Below are 18,864 nucleotides of genomic sequence, written 5' to 3' on the forward strand. Positions count from 1 at the left end.
TATAAAATGAGATATGTTAGTGATGGAAGAATTTCAGATACTTTATTTCTACCGGTTTTGATTCTCTAAAGAATCCAGATTAAGACACTATTCTATCATCATATCCTCATCTTTATCAATATTCTGTACTTATTTCCACTAATAAAACATACAGTCTTCTGCTTCTAGGTATGCATTTTCCAAAGAATACAAGTAAATATTCTTTCTGTACACAAAAGTAAATGTGTACATTCCTTCACTCTTGCCTTTAAGTACACTTTAGAATAGTTTTTACTGTTTTTCTGATTCCTCTTTCATATCCCTATTTACATCTCTCTTCCTTTAACAAAAATTTCCAAACTACTTCAAAACCATTTTAATTGCTTCTTTACTAAACAGTCCAGTGTTTGTGTGGGTTATTTTGCTTCTTTGTTTTTATTATCATACCTATATCAGAGAGCTGGACAGTGACTAGGGATGACAGAAAGAGAATTAATGCCTTTGAGCTGTGGTGCTGAAGAAGAGTGTTGAATATACCATGGATGGCGAGGAGAACAAATAGGTTCGTCCTAGAGAGGGTAAAGCCAGGCTGCTTCTTGGAGTCAAGGATTCTGAGGCTTCATCTGACATACTTGGGCCTGTTGCAAGAAGGGACTGGTCCTTGGAGAGGGGTATCATGTTTGGGAGAGTAGAGGGAGGGAGAAAGAAAGGGAGATCATCGATGAGCTGGATTCATACAGTGACTGGGGTAATAGGGTAGGTGTGTAAGAAACAGTAAAGTTGGCACAGGATAGAGCAGGTTTCAGGGCTGTTGTACACAGGGTTGCTATGAGTTGCAAGCGACTCGACAGCATATAACAAGAAGAAGAAGAATATCAGCACCAACAATATTTTAGTTTTTATCTGTATACTTCAAGTGTTCTAAAAGAGCTTCCTATGTATATTCTTGGATCTTGGTCAATTGGTCTCTTGTTCTCTACTGTGCTTAATCTAGTAGCACTCTCATTAACCTTATTACGTTTTGTGATATATTTAACACGTTGCCACATACTTTTAAATTGACAACCGTGCTTAGAAAAAAATTTTTTTCCTTTCGATGTATTACCATCATTTGTGGTAACGTGTTAAGCAGATTCAAAAAATGGTATATAGACTAAATTAGATTCAATTGGTCACTCAACTTCAACAAACCATTTGTAAGAGATAGTGAAATAAAAGAACAAGAATAAATTAAAATTTTAATTAAGAGTTCAAATAAGTACAATTTCGCACAGTCCTATGGAGCATAAGATCTGCATGGATCTTTGGTGATATTTTCTAATTTTACTTCTGATTTTTATTTTCCCCTCTTATCTAATGTCCTTAGAAGAAATAACCCTCAAAGGTATACTACAGAAAATTTAGTTTTACATTAGACACAATACTCATATGTATTTATGTACAAGCTGCAAAGCCCCTAATTAATCAAATTGAGAACATTATTCCTGGCCTAAGTTCTAAAGGTATTATATCGGACAATGTATGTGACAAAGCTTGTAAAATTTACTTATTTACATAATCTAGCAAGAATAAACAATAAAAGTGTCCCAGGAAATGTTTCTACTCATTTTATATTGAGCACTTGTGAGTGTTGTTTTGTACTATAGAGTGAAAACTGACTCATAGCTGACCCTCCAATGGGTTTTCAGAGGCAGTGTAATTGCACAGGAGATAGCCCGTCCTGCTTCCATGCAGCAGCTGGTGGACTCAAACCTGAAGGTAGTATAGCTAAGCTCCTTATCACTAAGCCACCAGAGCGCCATACATTGTCACTAGAATAACACAAAATTCACTTTTTCTTAGACTACTACATACAAAAGAGACTAAGTAAAATGGTAGTTTGAATACAATTTTTTCTTATAATTTTATCCTGATATGTGAACAAATTCTCACATTATTTTGTTTAAATGATAATTTATGAAACCTGTTAGAATCCTTAGATCTCTTTCCTAACTTGAAATCAAGTGCAAGAAAACACAAACTTAATCTATATTTTAAGCAGTTAACTTACAGGATCAGCAGGTCCACAGAATTCACGAAATGTCTTTGTACAATTATTTTGTTGAATCTCCATTGCTACACAAGTGCCAGAATACATTTCTGTCACCATCTCCTAAAAATGAAAAGAGTCAACAGAATTTAACAATCTTTTACCCTTTTTCTCTCAGTTCTATTCTATTACAAACAAAAAATTTTAATGTCATCTTTGAGTTCACCTTATCTCATTTTTATCCTATACATCAACCAGTACCAGTCTTGCTGATTCTTCCTGCAAAGTATATTTTTAAAATATACTGCATTAAATCTCCAATCGCTAGCACCATTTTCATTTTCACACTTTATCAGCAGACACTTTCATTATTTGTATTCATTCTTATTTTCAGCCTTATGCATTTTTTTTAAAAAAACAAAACTATACTAGTTTATTTACTTCCTAAGACAGCTTCCTACCAAAGCTCTCTCTTCTTTTGAATAGCAATAAAACAAAATAAATTAAAAAATCATTAGTGTTGAGTTGATTCTGACTCAAAGCAATCCTATAAGGTTTTTAAGGTAAATTACCACTGTTGAGTACTGTTAAGTTGGAACCGACCTGTAGCTGACCCTCCAGTGAGTTTTCAGAGGCAGAAAAGTACTTGGGAGAAGACTGCCCATCTTTCTCCTGCAGTGTAGTTGGTGGATTCCTTGCTACTAATTGCAGCATAATTCCATCCCATTAAGCTACCAGACTTCCCTTTGAATTGAGGTTGCTACATTGAAAGAGAATGGTAAGAAGTGCGAGTTGAATTTAGAAGAGGCCATAGCACTAGGGACATCAAAGCCAATGTCAGATGGATCTTGGACAAAAGCAGTATTGGAGAAATGTCTCTCTCTATTTCACTGACTATGCAAAGGAAGTAGACTATGTGGATCACAACAACCAGTGGCTAACCTTGAGAAGAACAGGAATCCCGGAGCACCTAACTGTGCTCATGTGAAACATAAATTTGGACCAGGATGCATGGTTCAAAATAAGGTAAAGAGTGCATGAGGGATGCATCCTGTCTCCATACCTTTTAAATCTATATGCGGAACAGATTATTCAAGAGGCTGGACTGTACAAGGAGGAATATCAACAACTTTCACTATGCAGATGATACACCTTACTTGCTGAAACTGAGGAGGACTGGAAGTAATTGCTGAAGAAGGTCAAGGATTACAGTCTCCAATATGGATTGAAGTTCAACATCAAGAAAACAAAGATTCTTATCATTGGCCAACCGGCCGCATCATGATAGAGTGTGAGGTTGTTAACAATTTCAATTTGTCTGGTTCCACAATCAACACTGTTGGCACTAGCAGTCAGGAAATAAATAGCTGTTTGCACTGGGAAAATATGCTCTCAGGAACCTCTCCAGAGTGCTAAAGAACAATGATATCAGTCTAGAGACTAAGGTGTACCAGGTTTGGGCCATGGTCTTCACAATTACTTGCTACTCATCAAAGAGCTGGACAGTTACTAGGAATAGTAGAAGAATTGATGCCTTTGAGTAGTGGGCTCAAGCACTGCAATGACTGTGAGGATGATGCAGGATCTGAGAGCAGTGTTTCATTCTATTGTACATTTGTACATAAGGCCACTCTTTGTCAGACAGACTGATGGGACCTCACAACAATAAATTATGTTGTTGCTGTTGTTAAATGCCATCAAGTCAACTATGACTCACAGAGATCCTATGAACAATAGACCTGAACCATGCCCTCTCCTGCACCAATCTCATCATCTCTGATATGCTCAAGCCCACTGTTACAGTCATTGTAACCATCTTGTAGAGATATCTTCTTTTTTACTGATCTTGTACTTTCCCTAACATGATATCTTTCTCTAAGGCCTGGTCCATCCTAAAAACATACCCAAAGTATGTAAGATAAAGTTTTATCTTTATAGCTTCTAAGGAGTACCCTAACTACACTGCCTTCAAGACTAATTTGTTTGTTCTTTTGACAGTCCAATGGCAATTTAGTACTCTTCTTCAACATCACAACTCAAAGGTCTCAGTTCTTCTTCTGGGATCTTTATTCATTGTTCAACTTTCATATGCATAGGAAGTAAATGAAAAAAGATCATGGCATCAGATACACCTAAGGTCTTTAAATTGACATCCTTGGGTCTTTGGAGAGGCCCTAGACAGCATATTTTCCCCAATGCAACAAGTCTTTTGTCGATTTCTTGACTGCTGTTATGATGAGTGTTGAAAGAGGATCCAAATAGGATTAAGCCACTGACAATTTCAATCTCTTCTCCAACTATCATGATTATGTCTATTGGTCCAGTGGTGAGGATTTTTTTCTTGATGTGCAGAAGTAATCAATATTGAAGACGATAGTAATTTATCTTCTGCAGCAGTGAAACATTATTTTATTTTTTTGTTTTTATGAAAGACAATAGATTACATAAAGCAAAACTATTAACAGTGTTTTTAACATATAAAGGTCAAATATATAACAACAAAATTCTCTGTTCATTGTCATTGATCATTCAGCAGATCTTTTAGATTAAGATTAGGAAGAAAACCTGGCACATAGGATCCCAAACCCAATCTCGTTACCACTGAGTCAATTACAACTCATAATGATCCTTTATTAGGTTTCCAATGGTGGAAATCAATATGAGAGGAGACTACAGCTTTCCTCTAGGGAACTGCTATTGGATTTGAACAGCTGAACTTTCAGTTACCAGCCTGATACACACTATGCCACCCAGACTTCATTAAGGACAGAGAAGAGGAGCGAGGAAATAGAAGTATACTATGGTAAGGTTTTAACTGTAAATGTGAAGAGGAATAACACAGTTATATTAAAAACATGGTCAAAGAAAAGTGGCTCAGACAATGTCTGAAAGACTTAACAAATCTTTATTCTCCTTGAATGAGAAAAAAGTAATTTAGACAGAGATGAAAATACATATAAAGATTCTGAAGCAGAAGTATGGTTGAAAAATGAGAAGAATGGCCAAGGAGTCAGGGCATTAGTTGCTGAGGGAGAATGCAGGGAAATTGAGATGAAGCCAAACCATGTAACTCTGTAAGCAATTTCAGTGATGTTGGAAGATTTATGATACACTACATCAAAGTAAAACAGGCATTTTATTACAGAATAATACTTGAATGTTAAGACAAAATCAGTTATCATACATAATGATATAAGTTAAATCATTATGGCATTAATAATGCCATAAGTTAAAAAGAGGAGAGAAAGAACTTTATAATTATGGCTGTAATATACATAAGCGTGCTCATAAGAATTCCTAAATGTATTTCTCTGAAGTCACTTTGCTATTTCACAAAGGTCACATGTAATTGATATTTATGGATAATTAAGTTGAGTCTGATTTTCTGTCTCATTATATCAAAGTATTGTCTACATATAAATGTCATGAGCTAAGTTCTCAGCTGGGCTAAAAGACATGAATGCACTTTTGAAAAACAAAGAGGTGAATTTTCCTTTTACCACCTATCTCCTTTCTGCCTTTGTTGTTGTTTTTGTTGTTGTCGTTATGGACCTTTGACTTGGAATGGACTCATATCTGACCCTCTAACAGGTTTCCAGAGATTTTTTCACTTTCAGCAAGCAAGGTGTGTCATCTGCAGAACACAAATTGTTAATGAGTCTTCCTCCAGTCCTGATGCTACATTCTCCATATAGTCCAGCTTCTTGAATGATTTGCACAGCAATCCTGATGCATACTTCCTGATTTTAAACTATACAGTATTCTCTTGCCCTGCTTGGACAAGTTTCTTGGTCTACATATAGGTTTTGCGTGATCACCATGTTGTGTTGTGTTGTGGGATTCTTATTCTTCTCAATTTTAGCCACAACTTGCTATGAACCACAGTCAAAAGCTTTTGCCTAATCAATAAAAATAAATATCTTTAGGGTATTCTCTGCTTTCAGCAGATTTATCTGACACCAACAAAGATATCCCTTATTTCAGTCTCTTCTGTATTCAGCTTAATTTTCTGGCAGTTCCTGTTAATGTACTGTTACAGTTATTTTGAATGATTTGCAAGATTTTATTTGCATGTGATGTTAATGGTATCATTTGGTATCACTTGTTCAATCACCTTATTTTGGAATTGAGAACCAATTCCAAATTGGGTTTCTCATCCAGTCACTTGGCCAGGTAGCTATCTTTTTTTTTTTTTAATTTATTGCCATGGGCTAGAGAGCATGTCCATGGATTGCATCTGTTAGTTGAAACATGTTTACTGGTATCCCATTGACTCCTGGGGCCTTATTTCTTTTGTCAATGCCTTCAGTGCAGATGGAACTTCTTCCTTCATTATGACTGGCTCTTGATCATATGCTGCTTCTTGAAATGGTTTATTGTCAACCAATGCTTTTTGCTAGAGTGATTCTGTGTATTCCATTCATCTTCTTTTGATGCTTCCTGTATCATTCAAGATCTTAGTAACAGACTCCTTTAGTGTTGCAACTTAGGCTTGAATTTGTTCCTTAGTGTGAAAAATGTTGAGCATGTTCTTCACTTTTGGATTTCTAACTATAGTTCTTTGCATATTTCATCATTATAGTTTCTTTTGTCTTCTCTAGTTGCCTTTTGAAATCTTCTGTTTAGCTCTCTTGCCCCAGCATTTCTTCCCTTTATTAATTTGATTATTTAATAGCTAACCTTACTAGAACATAAGTGTCACCAATCAGGTAGAGTACTATTCCATTTTTATATCCCTAGGGAACTCTGGTAGCCTAATTCATAGAGAGTTGCATTGCTAACTAAAAAATCAAGTGGTCTTGGTGGTTCAAATATACCATGGGCTCCAGAAAAGAAAAATAATTATCTCCTGTGCGAATATAAGCCTCAGAAACCTGTGGTAGGTTCCAACTGTAGTTGGAACTTGATTGCACTGAGTAATTGTGAGCAACTGGAAAAAGAGCAAGGACCACTTGAGGATGGCCATACTTGACATTTACCATCCTTGCATCCCAGGAGCACCCTGCTTCTACTTTCTCTAAGACAGACTTGTTTATACTTTTGAGAGTCCATGGGATATTACACTGGAAAAGTCTGAGGTCAGGGACCTCTCCAGAGTAGTGAGATGCACCAGATTCAGGTCATGGTCTTCGTAATTACATGCTATGCATCAGAAAGCTGGACAATGGCGAAGGATGACAGAAGAAAAATCAATGCCCTAATGTTGTGGTGTTGCAGAAGAGTCTTGAACATACCATTAATTGCCAAGAGAACAAATAGGTCTGTCTTGGAAAGAGTGAAAACAAGTTTAGACTTGGAGGGTAGAATTTTGAACCTCTGTCTCATACTTTGGGTATGTGGCCAGGAACAGTCTGTTGAGAAGGATATCATGGTCAGAAGGATGGAGGGACAGGACAGGAGAAGAAGATCTCGAATGAGATGGATTGACACAGTAACTAGGAAAACTGAGGGTAGGTGTGAAGTCACTCAGACTGGCTCAAGACAGCTTCAGGGTTGTACACAGGGTCACTATGAGTCACAGGTCACTTGACAACAACATTATCATAAATGATTAAATGAAATTAATTAAGGAGAGCTAATAGCATATTCACTACTCTTGAAAACCTATTAGAAGGTCAGCTATGAGTTGATTCCAACTTAATAGTAACAACATAACAACAACAATGGCACATTAGTGAGCTTTGGTGATCTACTGGATAGAAAGTGGTGCTGGCAACCTAAAGCAGGTGGTTTGAATCAAACAGCTGCTCTACTGGAGAAAAAAGGCACAATTTCCTCCTTTACAATTTATAGCTTCTGGAAATCTGCTGAAGAGTCAGCAATGAATTGCTTTCAACTCCACAGCAACAAGTTTTGAGTTTGAGATGGTACATTAAGAAGCGCTGGTGGCCAGAAGGCAACAAATGGCAGAGAGGATGTGTAGAGGTGGGAACTCTCATACACTACTGGTGGGACTGTAAAATGGTACAACCACTCTGGAAGACATTTTCATGTTTCCTCAAAAAGTTGAACATACAAACTCTGTATGATTCAGCTATTCCACTACCAGGAATATACCCCATGGAAATTAGAGGAGAGACACAAATGGAGATTTGTACAACAATGTTCATAGCAGGGTTAGTCACCATTGCAAGAACGTGGAAACAGCCCAGATGTCCAATCACAACTGAATCGATTGACAAATTGTGGTACATTCACATAAAGGAATACAATGCAGAACTTAGGAGCAAGGATTTCACAAAATATTACATAATTTGGGAGAGACTGGAGAACATTATGCTGAGTGAACTAATGCAGTCTCATAAGAACAAATACTGCATAAGACCATTATTGTAAATAGAAGGATAACTCGCAAAGCATGTAAGGGAACCCGGGGGAAAGGAGTGAGAGTGGAGGAGTGAGGATGGGCAGGGGCTAAAGCACAGGGATGCACAGTTTGGTACATGGAGAAGGGGGAAGGAAACGGGAAGGACCCAGTTGAAAAGACAGGGTAACAATGGGCAAGGTCCAATAGTGATTAGTTTTATAAAACACATTGCATGAGAATGATTGTATAAAACACAATATGAATTAAAAATAGTATGAAACATACTGTATACAAACTTTGTAAGAAAAAGGAATTTGTAATGAGTAAATAATTGGTTATATAATTGTATTATCTGCATAATACAGGTTGTTCATGAGTCTTCCTTCAATCCTGATGCCACATGAAGTCCAGTCTCCCAAATGATAGGTTTCACATATAGACTGAAAAGGTATGGAGCTAGGATGCATCTCTGGCATATCTTTGCTTATTTTGAACCACGCAGTGTTTCCTTGCTCTCTTCTGACAACCACTTCCTTGTCGAAGTACAGATTTTACATAAGCACAATTAAGTGTTCTGGGATTCCCATTCTTCCCAAAGTGAGCCAGAATTAGTTGTGATCCTCACAGTTAAATGTCTGCATAGTCAACAAAACATAAATAGACATTCCTCTGCTACGCTCTGCTTTCAGCTAAGATCCATCTGATATTGGTTATAATATCCCTAGTGACACAGCCTCTTCTAAAACCCTGCTTGCACATCTGGCAGTTTGTCTATGTACTGTTCCAGTGGTTTTGGATAATCTTCAGTAGGATCGTGGCTGTGTGTGATATTGTTTGATTAATTTCCACACTGTCAGACTGCCTTTTTTTGGAATGGGAATAAATATGGATCACTTCCAGTCAGTTGGCCAGGTGGTCGTCCTTCAGATGGTTGAAATATGTCAATTAGTATTCCATCAATTCCTGGGGCCTTGATTTTTGCCAATTTCTTCAGAGCAGCTTGTACTTCCTCCTTCATTACCATTGCCTCTTAATCATGTGCTGTTTCATTAAACTTTTCTGGGTTGGCCAGTTCACTTTGGAAGTGGATGCCACTCCTGCTTCCAAGCTTGTTTTAACTGGGAAGCTCCACCAAACATGGTCCACCATGGATGACCATTATCACATTTGGCACATGAGTGTCACAGTGTTTAGCATCACAGCAACCACCAGTTACCTCGGTACAGCAATGCACAGACCAGATAAACATCACAGAAATTGTTGAAATGTGTAAATATCTGGAAAGTTTTCTTTCCATTCTTGTGTATATTTGTTTCACAAATGAAAGTATCATATTTTTTAAAACAGATTTCATGATTCTTGAATTAGATTACCTTAGTCACTAGATGCGGTCAATTTGCAAATTATAAACACTTTATGAAATACTGTCATCATTCAAGGTCATACCCAGACATGCCAAGACACACAAATTTTTTTCCAGAATAGTGTTTTATACACTTACTTCAATACTTACATTATACTCAGTCACTACTCCTTTATAAACTTCATAAAATTCTTCAACATTAACCCGGTCCATGTTGAACTATATTTAAAAAAACACACACAAACAATTAAACAAACCAAATATAGGTCATTCAACTAGTAATAAAAAAAATAAATGAACCATATTTAGCAGTCACATTTATAATCTCTTGGATATGGTTTGCTTACATTAAAATTTAAACTTTACACATAATTGACTTCTCCTTGAAATAAAAGTTTCACTACAAATCAAATGCTAAGTAATAAATATAGGTAACACTTACTGAATATTCCTGGTAGCATAGAAGGCAAAGTGTTGGATTACAAATGAAAAAGTTGGTACTTAAAACAACCTGCTATTTGACAATAGAAAAATTAAGCACTTTCCTCCAGTTAAGATTACAGTCTTAGAAACCTAGATGGTTGCCATGAGGTAGAATTGACTTAAAAACATTGTGTTTGATTTTTCTCTAATGGTCCCTGAGTAGTTAATGTGGCAAGTATTGTTTAGGAGTTTATACGATCACTATGCAGGGGTTGAGGTGCTCTGGTAGCCTAGTATGTAGAGAGTTGTGCTACTAACACTAAAGTTCTATGACTGTTGTTGTTGTTACATGTGGTCAAATCACCTGTGACTCATAGCAACCCTATGTACAACAACTCTGAACCATGCTCTATCCTGAAGAACCTTATTGTCTCTGACATGTCTATCCCCCAGTGTTCCAGTCACTGAGTCAATACATCTCATTCAGGATCTTCCTGTGCTGTCCCTACACCTTCCCAAGCATGACGTCTCTCTCCAAGGACTGGACCCGCCTTGCAATATGCCCAAAGTATGTCAGATGGAGTTTTAGAATCCTTTCTTCCAAAGGGTAGACTGGTTTGACCTTTCCAGGTCGAACCTGTTTCTTGTAATAGCAGTCCGTGTTATATTCAATACTCTTCTCCAGTACCACAGCTCAAAGGCATCAATTCTCCTTTTATCATCCCTAGTCACTGTTCAGCTTTCTGATGCATAGCAAGTAATTGCAAAAACCATGACCTGGATCAGGTGCACCTTAGTCTCAATACTAATATCATTACTCTTCAGTACTCTGGAGAGGTCCCTGACAACAGACTTTCCCAACGCAAATTGTCTCTTGATTTCCAGGCTGCTGGTATCAAGAATGTTGATTGTCGAGCCAAGCAAACTAAAGCTATTAACATCTTCACCATCCATCATGATGCTGCGGTCCTTGACCTTCTGCAGCAAGTGCTTCAGGTCCTCTTCAGTTCAGCAAACAAGATCATGCCATCTGCATATCGCAGGTTGTTGATGAGTTTTCCTCCAATACTGATGCCACATTCCTCCTCAGAGAGCCCACTACTACAATTTTATGCTATAAGCTTGACCATTTGCTCTCTCATTGGAACATTACATGGTTAAAATAATTTTAGATTTTTAATATAAGATGATTATTGGAGACAATGAATACTATTTTTTCTGTATTTAAATAGTAGAGAACAGAGAACACTCAATATGAAGTACTGTACAGATTCAATCTAAAAATGTCATAATTACTTGCAAGGTACCTACCATCTGCATAGCAGAGATATCAAAACCTGCATCTCGGATAGCCATCAGGAGTTTTCCCAGCAGTCCTATAAAATGCACAACAAACAACTGTCAAAATCGAAACATTTTAAGGTGGCTTAGTGTCTTAGAAATGCAAATTCTGTTAGATCAAAGAATCATGCTTTTAATATGGATGAAAAAAAAATCACTCTTTTGGGGGACCAGATAAAATCTCTATCACTGAGTGTTGCATTTAATCATTTTAGTCACTTAGCTGTAAGTACTTCAAGAATATCAATGATATACATAAGAAGAATTTTAAAACTCCATCTTTTAAGATGTTTTTCCTGCCATTAAGAACCTTGCATACTAGTGGCTAGTGAACATAATAAACATAAAGAGATGAAATGACTGGGTAAATATGAAAAACATAACGAATATCACTAAATTATACATGTGAAGAATGTGGACAAGGCAAACAATCTGTAAGTATCTATTACAGAAAACCAATTCAAATAACATTCCATTAAAATAAATGTCAAGGTACTGGATTCAGAGTGGAATACTAAGCAGCACTGAAAAGCTATGAACTTGTAAAACACTACACAACATGGGTAAACTTGGAAGATACTATGCTAAATGAAATATCTCAGTCACGAAAGGACAAATACTTCATAACACCACTATTATAGGACTGTCATGAGAAGCTGGAGTGAAAATAGAAAAAGAGTGGATCAATAAAGAATACTGCATTGGAACAGATAAGGGGAACGCCTGTCTGAAAAGAATATATGATTAAGCATTATATGTACAAAACCAATCAGGAACAAGAGGTGCATTACAAAGTGGACCAGGGGAGAGTTAAAATAGGCAACAGTGAATGAAAACCCAATCTTCCTAAACTTCTATTAAAAAAAATAACAATTAAAAAAATAACAAATAAAAGAAAAATGAAGTTATTACTAAAGAATTAAACAGAAGTTTCAAGAAGAAATAAGAATATAAACCTTAAAAAGCTTGCAGTGGTCTGGGCTATACAGGTGTGAGGGTACAAAAGGAGAAAAGGTTCATCTGAGAAACTATGAGCACAGTCATATGACAGAAGGAAAAAAAGTTAAACGCACATTAATAGAGGAATTAGTCTTTATGCCATGCTGTTGTTGTTATGTGCCATCGCTTGCACTCATAGCGACCCTATGTACAACATCCCTAAACCCTGCTCTATCCTGTGCCAATCTCACTGACTCCGACACACCTATCGCAATTACCCCAGTCACTGAAGAAATCCACCTCATAGAGGGTCTTCTCCTTCTGCGCCGTCCCTCCACCCTCCCAAACATGATGTGCCTCTTCAAGGACCTCTCCCTCCTTACAACATGTCCAAACTATGTCAGATAAAGCCTCAGAACCCTTGCCTCCAAGGAGCAGCCCTGTTTAACCCTCTCCAGGGTGAACTTGTTTGTTTTCTTGGCAGTCCAGGATACATTCAATACTCTTCTCCAGCACCACAGCTCAAAGGCATTAATTTTCCTTCTATCCTCCTTAGTCATTGTCTAACTCTCTGATGCATAACAAGTAATTGCAGAGACCATAGCCTGTATCAGATGCACCTTAGTCTCCAGAGTGACACCATTGCTCTTCAGTACCCTGGAGAGGTCCTTAACAGCAGATTTTCCCATCGCAATACACTTTTTTATTTCCTGGCTACTGGTGCCAAGAGTGTTGACTGTGGAGCCAAGCAGACTAAAGTTGTTAACAATCTCAATCTCTTCACCATCCATCCTGATGCTGCCAATTGGTCCAGTGGTGAGAATCTTTGTCTTCCTGACATTGAGCTTCAATCCATACTGAAGGCTGCAGTCCTTGACCCCCTGCAGGAAGCATTTCAGGTCCTCCTCAGTTTCAGCAAGCAGGGTTGTGTCATCTGCATAATGCAGATCTTCCACCAAATCTGATGTTACACTTCTCCTCATAGAGCCCAGCCTCTCGGATAATCTGTTCTGCATACAGGTTGAAAAGGTTTGGAGAGAGGACACATCTCTGGCATACGCTTTAGATGAGTTATTTTCATAATGAGCTCTAGTAGTCCCCTAGGGGCTTAGAAATTATTTTAAAAGCACCAGTTTCCTACAAAAATTTTTATTTATTTTTAAATAAGCAGTTAAGATATTCTGTTCTACAAGCACTTATCCACATCGTTAAGTACCATCAAGTCGAATCAACTGATAGCAAACCCTCCAGAGGGTTTTCAGAGGCAGCAAATCACCTGGGAGGAGACTATCCATCTTTCTACTTCAGAGCGCCTAGCTGGTGGATTTGAATCACATATCTCTGTGCTGGAAGCACAGTTCCTTAAGACTAAGTCATGAGAGCTTATAGGTGACTTTTATGCCTGCCTTATTCCTTAGATTGATTTCACTAAAACATTCAACAAAGGACTCTTTATCACCAATCGCAGCAAAATCTGAGTATTCTTGGGTTACAAAAACTCCGTTTTGCAATTTAATTTGTGCATAAATTGGATTATGTAGGTTCCAAATGAAATATGTCTCATATTTAACAGCCAGTCAAATGTTCATCTTAGTACACCAAAATTTTTAAAATTCACTGCTGTTGAATCCATTCTGACTCAGAACACCGTTCCATCACATTTATGAAGCTGTAACACACCTTTCTCCTGCAGAGTAGCTGGTGAATTCTAAGTGCCAAAGTGTTTTTGGTTTTTTGTTAACTGCCAAGTTTTGGGTTAGTAGAACAAATAGGTAAGGTACTACAACCACTAGAGTTTTTCAGTATATACTATACCTTTCTTTACAAACAAATCATTAAAGGAAAACTTCCAGGCACACTACAATGTCATTAACAAAATAATAAAGTAATAAAAAAATGTTTTGATACGTTAAAAAAAGGTTACAAAACATTTATGTGTTTCTGTTTTATGTATGCTCAAGTCTAACCAAACCTCTAGTGAGTTTAGATGTTGGAGACTGTAAATTACAAAGAGGTCAAACCGTGCTATTTCAGTTGTAGCAAGATAAGAAATGAGAAAAATATGGAAGTGGATCTATTTCTTAAATGATGTATTTGTACCAGTGAAGGTCAAGTAATAGCATAGCATGCTGTTGATACACAGGCTTCTCAAAAATTACAAGAGGAAAAAAAGGGGTGGTGTTATATTTTAATAGTTCTTCATTTAGCAAAGCAGTCTGTACCTTATTCACATTGAGTGTAGTGATTTATGGCCAAAACCCACAAGCTTTTGTTACATTAATCTTGTCAATCTGAATATTATTGGTTGTATAATTTAGTTTGCAATTGTGGATTGAAGCTCAACATCAAGAAGACAAAGATTCTCACCACTGGGCCAACTGGCAGAACCATGATGGATGAGATTGAGGTTGTTAATAGTTACAGCTTGCTCATCTCCACAATCAACACTCATGGCATCAGAAGTCAGGGAAACAAAAGACAAAATGCACTGGGAAAATCTAATCTGTAGTCAGGGACCTCTCCAGAGTACTGAGAAGCAAAGATGTCAGTCTATAGACTAAGAAGTGCTTTATCCAGACCACTGTCTTTGTAATTACTTGTTACGCATCAGAGTGCTGGACAATGACTCAAGGATAACAGAGGTAGAAGAGATGCCTTTGAGTTGTGGTGCTGGAGAAGAGTCTTGAACATATCATGGACTGCCAAGAAAGTGATTAAGTCTGTCTTACGGTAAAACCAAATTTCTCCTTGGAGGCTAAGATTTTGAAGTTCCAGCTCATATACTTTGGTCACGTGGCCAGGAGGGACCAGTCCTTCAAGAACAATATCACGCTTGGAAGGGTGGAAGGACAGCACAGGAGAGGAAACCTCAGATGAGACGGATTGACACAGTGATTAGGGCAATGAGGGTAGGTGTGTCCAAGTCAGTGAGACTGGCTCAGGACAGGGCAGGCTTCAGAGCTGTTGTACATAGGGTGCTATGAGTTGCAGGAGACTCAATGGTACATAAAAACAACAATTAATCTTTAAACTGATAGAAATCAATCACTATTTTTACTGGACTTCAATATAATCATGTCATCTCAAAGTAAAACTGTAACTACATACAACAAATTAAGAGGAAAAGAGAAACATAAGAACCTAACAACCAAAGGGGAAAAGAGAAAACAAAATTAAAATGGAACGGTGGCCCTAAAATCAACCATATAGACACTTTTAAGAAATAAAAAGTTTCATAGCAATAGAGGAAATTTCAGACAGATGAAGCAAGTAAAACTCAACAGTACAAGAAGCCAATTTTAAAGATAAAGAGACAAATACGTGTATTAAAAATTGATACACTGAAAGTCAATGGATGGGAAAAGACAAACTATGCAAATAAGAATAAGCAGGCTAGAGTAGTGATATTTTTTTATTATTATTTTATTATTTTGTGTGTGTGTACCATCAAATCGGATCTGACTGGTACAGGAGGAGATTGTCCCTCCTTTTCCCGGCAGAGCATCTGGTGGATTTGAACCGTGCGCCTCTGGGACTGCAGTGCAGCTTCTTGCCACTAGGCCACCAGAGCTCCCCTAGAGTAGTGATATTATTATTAGGTAAAGCAGCAGCCAGGAGATCAGACAAATTGTATTGGAAAAGTGTGCTGTCAGGGACCTCTCCAGAGTTCTGAAGAGCAATGATGTCAGTCTGGAGACTGACTCAGGCCATGGTTTTCGCAATTACTTGTTATGCATCAGAAAGCTGGACAATGACTAGGAATGACAGAAAGAGTGGTGCTAGAGAAAGAGTACTGAATATACCATGGACTGCTAGGAGAACAAATAGGTTTATCAAAGAGCGGGTGAAACCAGGCTGCTCTTTGAAGGCAAGGATTCTAAAGCTCGTCTGACATACTTTGGACATGCTGCAAGATAGGACCAGTCCTTGGAGAGAGACGTCATGCTTGGGAGGATGTAGGGACAATGCAGAAGGGGAAGACCCTCATTGAGATGGAATGACTCAGTGACTCTGGTAATGGGGGTAGGTGTGTCAGAGACAGTAAGGGTAGCTCAGGATAGAGCAGGGTTCAGAGTTGTTGTACATAGGGTCACAACTCGATGGCACATAACAATAACAACAACATCAGAATTCATTAGATAAAAATCCCGAGAGAAGTTGGGAAACAATACTTTATAAGAAACTAAAAGAAAATTAATATTTATGGAAAAGAGCACTGAGAAAAAGTACTGTTATTATTGTTTTGTACCATAGGGTCAAACTAACCCATAGCTGACCCTCTGGCTGGTTTTCAGAGGCAGTTAATCGCATGGGATGAGATTACTCATCCTTCTCCCACAGAGCACCTAGTGGCCTTGAACTGTGTGCCTTCAGAATTGCAATGTAGCTTCTTGCCACTAGGCCACCAAAGCTTTCTACAGATATATGAAAAATAGCATGGTCCTCTGAGAAAAATATTTTTATTTTACTGAACATAAGGTAGAGAAGTGACATAAGACAGAAGAGGAGATGTGAAAGGTAGAAGAAGACAAATGATAAAGGAATTGTGGACAAGACACATACGTTTTATTCCATAAAACATTATTCCTCAAGGTTTTTGGTCTCATGGACTCTTATACTTTCAGAAATTACTGAAGACTCTAAAAAGCTTTTATTTCTTAAGATTGTATTTCTTAATATTTATAAATTAAAATTGATAAATAATATTAGTATTTCACTTAAATGTAACCACCTAAATTCTTTAACTGTTAACACATATGTATATAATATTATGTGAAAAAAAATCTCTATTTTCCAAATACAATTAATAAGAAAAGTGGCACAGTTTTAAAATTTAAAAATCTTTTAAAGGACTGACCATGGAAAGAAGTTGCATTCACCTATCTTCTTTTGTTCCAAACTAAATTGCAGTGTGTTGGTTTAGCTGGTATTATGAACTGAATTAAATTATATCTCCTCCAAAAGATGTATTGAAGTAGTAATGCCCATACCTGTAAAAGTTACCTTGTTTGCAAACAGTCTTTTCTGTGAAGTTGTTATCCGTTAGAGTAAGTGCCTGCGGTTGGTGCACTAATTAAATGCTTGACTTCTAGCCAAAACTTTATTACTTTGAACCTACCCAGAGAGTCTCAGAAGACAGTGCTTGTTAAATCTGCTTCCAGAGGCTCAGTCTTGTAGATCAGTTCTACTTTGTACACACAGGGTTGCCATAAATTGGAATAAGCTTAACAACAGCTAAAAACAATATGAGAGGGGGTGGGTCCTCATCTCTTGAGTAATGTCTTATAAAAGTCAAAACCAGATACAGAGATACAGAAGTGAAATGCCAATTAAAACACACTAGCTAGTTAAAGAACACCAAAGATAGCCAAGGAGGCACCAGAAACTGAGAGAAATGTTAGACAATTCCTCTTCCATGTCCTCAGAAGAAAACAACTTGGTTGCTACCCTGATTTGGACTTTGTATTTCCAAAACTATGCGAATATAAACTTGCGCTTGTGTTATTGAGAATTCACTGGCTTTTTAAAATACTTTCCTATAATAAGCCTACAAAATGAAAACAATAAAAAACAAGAAGGGTATTATAATAGCCTTTTTGAAATAAAGGTGATTCACTCCAGCACATATTCAGAAATACCATATTAATGAATTTTTTGTATTTAAAAAAATTATTGAATATATAATTGACTGCTAGGAGAACAAACTGATTTGTCCTAGAGAGGTTGAAATCAGGCTGCTCCTTGGAGGCAAGAATTATGAAGCTTCATCTGACATATGTTGGGCATGTTGCAAGGAAGGTTCAGTCCTTGGAGGAGGACATCATGCTTGGGAGGGTGGAGGGACAGTGCAAGAGAGGAAGACCCTCAATGAGATGGATTGATTCAGTGACTAGGGGCATGGGGGTAGATGTTTCGGAGACAATAAGGTTGGCACGGGGCAGAGCAGAGTTCAGAGCTGTAGTACACAGGGTAGTTATGAGTTGCAAGTAACACGATGACACATAACAACAATGTATCAAAACCCTAGGGAACTCTAGTAGCCTAATGGGTAAGGAGTTTTGCTGCTAAGCCAAAGATAGGTGGTTCTAATTCACCAGAAACTCTGTGGGGAAAAGATGGACAATATCCATCCATGTGGTGTACAGCATCTGAAAAACTATTGGAAGGTTACCTATGAGTCAGTTCTAACTTGCGAGCAATGTGTGAGTTTGAATGATATTCAGTTCTATCAGTCTATATTATACATTGATCATTTGGAAAGAAATTTCTTTACTGGGTTATGCAGATTTTCTAAATGGTGATATACCTCATTATACCATATCAAAAAAAATTGCACTCATTGTTATCACCAATCTCACTAGAAAAGTCTTTACAAAACAACTATGTGACATCATCTCACCCCAGTAAGAATAGCAAAATTTAACAGAACAGTAAACATCAAATGCTGATGAGGTTGCAGAGAAACTGGAACCCTTATTCACC

The 18,864-nt window shown here is 37.4% G+C and overlaps 1 protein-coding gene across 1 annotated transcript in view; it reads right to left on the reverse strand.

The window, feature by feature from the left end:
* Window positions 1-18,864, reverse strand: part of NME7 (NME/NM23 family member 7) — a 252,120-nt gene that overhangs the window by 139,315 nt on the left and 93,941 nt on the right. The window contains exons 8-10 of the mRNA XM_006887453.1: window positions 11,413-11,477; window positions 9,829-9,897; window positions 2,030-2,131 (exon numbers count right to left, since the gene is read on the reverse strand). Coding sequence (XP_006887515.1) covers window positions 2,030-2,131; window positions 9,829-9,897; window positions 11,413-11,477 — 236 coding nt within the window. The remainder of the gene's footprint in view (window positions 1-2,029; window positions 2,132-9,828; window positions 9,898-11,412; window positions 11,478-18,864) is intronic.

The sequence above is a fragment of the Elephantulus edwardii genome, unplaced genomic scaffold, assembly GCF_000299155.1.
Source record: "Elephantulus edwardii isolate Elephantulus edwardi_28Jun2011 unplaced genomic scaffold, EleEdw1.0 scaffold00057, whole genome shotgun sequence".
NCBI classification, from domain to species: domain Eukaryota; kingdom Metazoa; phylum Chordata; class Mammalia; order Macroscelidea; family Macroscelididae; genus Elephantulus; species Elephantulus edwardii.